General features: G+C 63.0%; 1 protein-coding gene across 1 annotated transcript; it reads left to right on the top strand.

The window, feature by feature from the left end:
• The first annotated feature begins 1,166 nt into the window (after window positions 1–1,166).
• Window positions 1,167–6,004, top strand: SFXN3 (sideroflexin 3). The gene is made up of 11 exons (XM_059476764.1): window positions 1,167–1,220; window positions 1,773–1,939; window positions 2,161–2,331; window positions 2,487–2,585; window positions 2,846–2,921; window positions 3,361–3,446; window positions 3,762–3,889; window positions 4,014–4,063; window positions 4,219–4,268; window positions 4,720–4,767; window positions 5,018–6,004. The coding sequence occupies exons 2-11, from the start codon at window positions 1,776–1,778 to the stop codon at window positions 5,112–5,114; spliced, it is 969 nt and encodes a 322-aa protein (XP_059332747.1). The 5' UTR covers window positions 1,167–1,220; window positions 1,773–1,775; the 3' UTR covers window positions 5,115–6,004.
• The last annotated feature ends 916 nt before the right edge of the window (window positions 6,005–6,920 follow it).

Raw genomic sequence — 6,920 nt, forward strand, 5'->3', positions numbered from 1 at the left:
CCCGGGGGCACACGGGGGAAACTGAGGCACGGTCAGGGGAGGAGGGGTGTCGCGTCCCTCCGCTTCGCTCACTCCGGGGATGCGAGCCGGTATCCCCCCGTGTCCCCCTTCCCGGGGGGCATCGCCTCCGGCGCGGGCCGGCCGTGACCCCCCGGCGGGGCCCGGCGCCGCCAGCGCGAACCCGACACCGCGGCGGTTTCAGGTGATGCGCGGCGGCCGCGGGGACTGCGGGGGGGCTGCGGACGGGCGGCGGGGGCGGGGGCCGGCGCGGGGGGGCCGCCCCGACAACGCCGGGGTGAGGGGCTGGGGGGGCACGGCCGGCGTGGGGACACGCACCCACATGCACACACACCCCATGCACCCGCACGTCCACGGCATGCGTGTCCGTGCCCTTGCGCGCACTCACGGACGCCCGCGGAGCGCCGCACACGCGCGGATGCGGCCCCGCTCACACGCGCGTGTTCCGCACGCGCCGCCCCACGCTCGAGCCGACGCCCGCTCCCGCGGAGGCGCGGGCCCCGCGCGCTCCGGCGCAACAACCGCGACGCGCGTGGACGCCAACGCGGCGCGCGCGACCGCGGCGCTACGGACACGCGCGCGCTCGTGTCGCGGGCATCGAGACCCCGGGGACACGCGCGCGGCTGACACGGGGACGCGCGGAAACGCGCACGTGAACACCCACGTGCGAACACGCGCGCGCGAGCACCCGAGCGAGCGGAGGCCGAGCCGACGCGCGAGCACACGCGCGCGGTCACGGGCAGGCACGTGCACTCCCACGGGCACGCCCACAGAAGCGCGGGAGGGCCACGGGCACCGCGTGTGGCTCGGCACGTACCGCTCCCCCCGCCGCCGGCCCCGGTCACGCGTGGTCCCCGCCGCCCCCCGCGCGCCGCCCCCCGCGCGCCGCCCCCCGCGCGCCGCCCCCCGCGCGCCGCCCCCCGCGCGCCGCCCCCCGCGCGCCGCCCCCCGCGCGCCGCCCCCCGCGCGCCGCCCCCCGCGCGCCGCCCCCCGCGCGCCGCCCCCCGCGCGCCGCCCCCCGCGCGCCGCCCCCCGCGCGCCGCCCCCCGCGCGCCGCCCTCCCCGTCCCGCCCCGCCCGCCCGGCGCGGGGCCGCCCACCCGTGACGGGGCCGCACGTCAGCGCGCGCAGGGGCGGGAGTGGGGCGGTGGTGGCGGCGGCGGCGGCGGCGGTGCGGGCACGGCGGGCGCTGTCGCGGGAGCCGTGAGTGCGGGGGCTGCCCCGGGTCCCTGTGCAGGGGGGTCACGCGTGGCGGGAGGGATGCTCGGCGCGGGAAGGAAGGGAGCCGAGCCCCGCTTCCCTCGGGGCAGGGCGGGTGTGGAATAAAGCCGCGCCGGGTGTGTCGGTGCCTTGCCGGGAGGGACGTTCCTCCTTCCAGTGCCCTTCCTCACTCCGCTCCCCCGGTGCTGGCAGCAGCTGTAGCCCCTACGTGGTGGGTCCCTGTCCCCTCCTGTGTGACCGGGTTGCTCTGCTGGGGTGGGGGCTCCCTGATTTCTGGTGGCTGGTGTGGGCAAGGTCGGGGGTTTCTCTTTGGCACATTGCAAGGTGCAGTCCCATTTACAGGTCGCACCCCCCACAAAATGCTTCATGTGCTGGGAGGGCTCAAGAGTCGCTGCTGAGCTCCTGTACAAAGGGGCTTCCTGTTCACCCCTTGTCCCCTCAGGCTGGGGGAGCACAGAGCTGCTGCAGCAGGGATGTGGGGGGGACACACAGGCACCACATCCCATATAACCCTTTCATCCCCTGCCCTGCCAGAAGATGCCACCGTCCTTGCCTGCCACCATCAACATCCGGGAGCCCCGCTGGGACCAGAGCACCTTTCAGGGCCGGGCCAAGCACTTCTTCATGGTGACCGACCCCCGAAACCTGCTGCTCTCAGGGGCCACGCTGGAGGAAGCCCGACGGGTGGTGGAGGACTACAGGTACCCACTGGGAGGGTGGATGTGCCCTCAGCACTGCTCCCAGGCAGGAGCCATTCCTAGGAGTGGGAACAGAAGCGATGCTGGCCCCCCTGGCCAAAGCCCCCAAAACTGCCTGGCTGGTCCCTAAGGCATCTCCCAGCTGCCCCAAATGGTGTGGGGGACCAGTTTGGCCATGTGTGCTGGCAGGGGGTCTTTCAACAGGTGTTACCCTTACCTGGCAGGGCAGGCACCGTACACCCTGGGCTGACAGAGGACCAGCTTTGGCGGGCGAAGTACATCTATGACTCGGCTTTCCACCCTGACACGGGCGAGAAGATGATCCTTGTGGGACGCATGTCTGCTCAGGTCCCCATGAACATGACCATCACTGGTTGCATGTTGACCTTCTACAGGTACCTGTCCTCTCCTCACCTCAGGACCAAGAGGATGCCTGGAGGATCCTCCTGGCTCTGGGGTGAGAAGGGGACACGTGTCCCGTACCCCACTCGTGCTGTAGGAGCATGGGTGACATCCCCTAGTGTCTCCAGCACCCTCCTCTCTCTGGCAGGACCACGCCAGCTGTGCTGTTCTGGCAGTGGGTGAACCAGTCCTTCAATGCCGTTGTCAACTACACCAACCGCAGCGGAGATGCACCCATCACCCCCAGGTGAGCATCTCTCTGACCAGGTCCTTGAGGCACCCCAAAACACCAGGGGGTGCCTTCCATAGCAGGGTACTGTGAGATGGGACAATGGAGACCTGGTGAAGGCAGAGATGGATGCCATTGGGGCTGTCAGGGTTAGTGGTAGAGCTGAGAGAGGAACCCAGATGTCCTGATGCTCTTGAAGGGCTTGCTGTTCCTTCCTTTGGATGGGCAACTGGAATGGGAAGAACCTGGATTAAGGGTGTCACTTCCTGCTCTTTCAGCCAGCTGGGGACAGCCTATGTGAGTGCAACCACGGGGGCAGTTGTCACAGCACTGGGACTCAAATCCCTCACCAAGGTAAGCTGATCCTTGGCCATCGCAGCTGGGGGATGTGGACCCTCCCCATGGGATCTCCCTGAGCTCTGAGCTGAGCAAGGGATTCACCTGGGGTGGGGGAGAAAATGAAGAAAAGGGGTTTGCTGAGGTTGCCCACACAAGGCAACTGCTCTCCCCAGTGATGGCTGTGGAGATGGCCTGTCCCTCCAGGCTTTGGATGTATTTCCAGGCTTCTTCCATCCCTCAGCCTTTGTCCAGGCCTGGCAGGGGACCTGGGTTCCCCCAGACCCTTTGGTCTGTGCAGCTTTTACCAGCTGAGGGTTGCAGGCGAGGAGGAAACGCTTTTTCCCCAGTGGGGCTGGGACACCCCAAGGTCTTGCAGGAAGACAGAGACTGACCCAAGGACAGCCAGCTCTGCCCCCAGAGCCTCTATGTGACATTCTCCTGCTTTTCCCCCCAGCACCTGCCAGCCATCATCGGCCGGTACGTGCCTTTTGCAGCTGTGGCAGCTGCCAACTGCATCAACATCCCGCTGATGAGGCAGAGGTGAGCCCCGAGGTGGGACAGGCTGCCCTCAGGGTTTGTAGGCACTGGTGGGGAATGCAGGGACTTCCTTGCTGATCCTTAGCATGGGGGGTTGGCTTGAGGGTACAAGTGCCTGGTTGCAACCCAGGGGGTTATTGGTCCCTGTACAGCCCTGTTGGAACTGCTGCCAAATGTGAATGTGGCTCCAGCTGAGACCCCTCTGATTTATTGTGTGGATGGGGTACTGGAGGATGCCAGCCTCCCTTGGAGACATGTCCCTGTCCTGTGTCCTGATCCCCTCACCATTGTGCCCTGTGGCCCCCTGTGTCCCTGCAGAGAGCTCAAGCTGGGGATCCCTGTCACGGATGAGAATGGGAACCGCCTGGGTGAATCCACAGCAGCAGCCCAGAAGGCCATTTTCCAGGTGGTGGTGTCCCGCATTGGCATGGCAGCGCCCGCCATGGGTGAGTTCCCTTCCTCCACCTGTGCTGGGAGATTGCAGCTGATCCCTGGCAGCGTGGGATGGGGTCCCACTGCTGGCAGGGGGCTGTGAGCACTGGGAGCTCATCTCCTTCCTCCCTGCCTCAGCCATTCCGCCGGTGATCATGAACATGCTGGAGAAGAGAGCTTTCCTGAAGGTACCAGTGAACCTGGGCTGGGCAGGTGGGCGTAGGGATGCTCACCAAGCTTGGCACATTGTTGGCACCCCTCAGGGCTGGCACCCTGTTGGGGAATAGACACCTTCCTGCCCTGTCCACTGCACTGACACACATCCTCTCCCTGTCCCTGGCAGCGGTACCCGTACCTGAATGCTCCCCTGCAGGTCAGCCTGGTGGGACTCTGGTAAGTCCTCCTCCACCGATGGGCATCACTGCCCTGGGCAGATACCAAGCCCAGATGTATGGTACAGTGCTGCTGGGAACCCTGCTTGGCAGTAGGGGGAGAGAACTGCCCCAAAGTTTCCTGGGGCGATGCAAGAGCTTGGCCAGGCTAGTTGTACCCCGGACAGATGGGATGGGATATGAGGTTCTGGGGCCAGGAGTTGTTTTGCTTCATCATCATGGGCTCCTACTCAGCATTGCTGTTCCCCCACATCATCGGGGGACAGACTTTGCCCCTCCTCAGGAGCCAAATGCAGACTCTGGAGCTTGGAGAGGGCATCTCTGTAGCCCTTTCCTGGCTGGACACCCGGCACAGCTCTGGCCTGTCTCATTGCTACTCTGGGATCAGGCCATGGGTGGGTGTGGGTGATTCATGCAGCCCAGCTTCACCTTTCCCTGTCTTTCCTTTGCAGTTTGGTGTTTGCCACCCCATTGTGCTGCGCACTCTTCCCACAGAAAAGGTACAGACGGGCCCTTTGTCTGCACGTGTGGCTCCTGTGTGGGGTAGGGGTGCTCTCTGACTCCCAAGAGATTCTTCTGCTTCTTTGAGCAGTTGGGGGCTTAAGCCAGTGCACACACATCTCTGTGCACAGGCAAGGGTCTGTGCTGGGCCATGGGGACAGCCTCCCCGTGGGTGCAGCAGGTAGTTTCCAACCTGAGGCCACTGGTGGCTATACCCCTCCGTCCTCTGTGTCCGTGTTTCCTCTACAGCTCAATGCCTGTGAGCAGCCTGGAGCCTGAAGTCCAAGATCAGATCCAGAAGAAAGATCCATGGCTGGAGACTGTGTACTTCAACAAAGGGCTCTGAGCAGCTGCTGGGGTGGCTGATGTGCCCCACAGAGCTGCTAGGCCAGAGCATTGCTGAGCTTTGCCCTTGGGTCCCCTCGGGGCTGCTGCCGCTTTCCCTTGGCCGTTGTGTGTCCATAGGTCCCAGGTGCTCAGCCCTGCTTCCCGGGGTGCCTGCAGCCACGCAGCACCACACCAACCCCTGTCCCTGTGCCTGGCTCAGCCCTGCTCTGGTGGCACCCTGGTGCACTCCTCCTCTCTGGGTGCCTGTGGCTCTGTGCAGTGCGCAGGGAAGTGCGGGCAGCAACACCAGGGACCTTGTGAGCAGTGGTGTAGGGAGAAATAAAAGTGAGATGAGGAAGACAATGGTGCTCCCCAGCTTTAGGAGGCAGCAGAGAATCAGCAATTGAAGGTAGAGAACCTCTGCAGGCACCCTACAGTGCCCAGCGGTTCAGCAGCTGGTGCCTGGGGATGGCAGAGCAGCTTTTGGAGAGGAAAACTCCCCATGCCCAAAATAGCTGGGGGTGTGATCGATTGCACGTAGTGGCTGGAACTCAGAGTGGGGGGCTTTCCCAGCCCAGGCACATGCTCCCAGCTCACCTTCTGCTCTCCTCCAGGCTGCTCTGGGGATTTAATCTGGCTTTCTGCTGCTTCCATCCCCAGAGCAAATGGCACATTTTAATCCCAGTAGAGTCTTGGTTTTTATTCTCATTTTAATGCCATCTGCGTTCAGGGCTGGGCTTCCCCTGAGGGGTTACTCTACCCCCTCCTGGAGTGCTTGCTTTCAGGTGGACCTTCTCAAATAGCTTTAAGTGCACTGTGGTTTCCTCTAGATATTTTTGATATACATATAAATGTACCTATATATACCAAACAATAAAGGCAGATTGTTTATACAAAACCAACAGCAAAGTGTGCTGCTCCCTAATTTGTATTCGGTGGAAAGGGACTGCTATTGGGGTGAGGATGGGAGCAGGAGAGAGGGGCAGGCTGGCTTTTGGGGTGCCTCTGCACCTCCTGGGGCTGGGTTCTGCTTTCCAGCCTGCTGCCTTTGCAGCAGCTCTGGCTGGCCTGGCATGTGTTTAAGCTTATCCAGCTGTCAGGAGGGTTTTTTTTAGTACAGTCGGCTTTGGACCTCGCTGCTGCGCAGAGAGCTTTGCTAAGCTGCTGCCCTGGATGCTGCTGGTTTGGAGAGGCCAGAATGTCACCCAGGCTCTGCCCACACTCACACCCCCTCTTGCAGCCTGCTCACAGGACAGCTTTGGCCCTGCTCCTGTGCCTTCCCTGCAGGACTATTTTTATCCCACTTTCTATGCACAGCTATCAGAGAGCACATTGCAGAGCACATCGCTGCTGTCGCAGGACCCTGGCAGTGCTCCCCCTCAGCCTTCTGTCTGACAGGGCAGCCAGAAGGAGCAGTGGATGTCCAGCCAGGGAGAGGAGGGATGGAGGCAGCTGCGCTCTGCAGTACCCCATGCTGAATGACAGAGTGAAACCCCTGCAAAGGCCAAGATGGGCAGATACAGTGATGAGACAAGGGCCAGGCAGCCCAAAGGCACCCTGTGCCACAGCTTCCACAGCTGGCAGGGGCTGGCAGAGGCCAGGCTGGAGCTGCTCCCCTCAAGAGACAGCCAGAAAAACACCTGCACCCAGCACCTGCCCAGGGTGGGCAAGGGAGTGGATTGGGACAGGCACATCAGGGATCTGTCCCCCTCCTTCTCTCAGCCCCAGAATATTGCAAATATCTCCCCTGAGCCAGCCATTGGCAGCTTATAAATAATGCAGCCCCTTGCCGTGCAATAAGGGCTTGTCAGTAGCTATTCTGCTC

The sequence above is a fragment of the Ammospiza nelsoni genome, chromosome 8, assembly GCF_027579445.1.
Source record: "Ammospiza nelsoni isolate bAmmNel1 chromosome 8, bAmmNel1.pri, whole genome shotgun sequence".
Classification (NCBI taxonomy): domain Eukaryota; kingdom Metazoa; phylum Chordata; class Aves; order Passeriformes; family Passerellidae; genus Ammospiza; species Ammospiza nelsoni.

What these genes read in the sequence shown, in the direction of transcription:
- SFXN3 (XM_059476764.1), top strand. Translation starts at nt 1,776, where the DNA reads ATGCCACCGTCCTTGCCTGCCACCATCAACATCCGGGAGCCCCGCTGG. An exon ending in TGCATGTTGACCTTCTACAG is followed by an intron (nt 2,332 to 2,486) that starts GTACCTGTCCTC and finishes TCTCTCTGGCAG; the next exon opens with GACCACGCCAGCTGTGCTGT. An exon ending in GACTCAAATCCCTCACCAAG is followed by an intron (nt 2,922 to 3,360) that starts GTAAGCTGATCC and finishes TTTTCCCCCCAG; the next exon opens with CACCTGCCAGCCATCATCGG.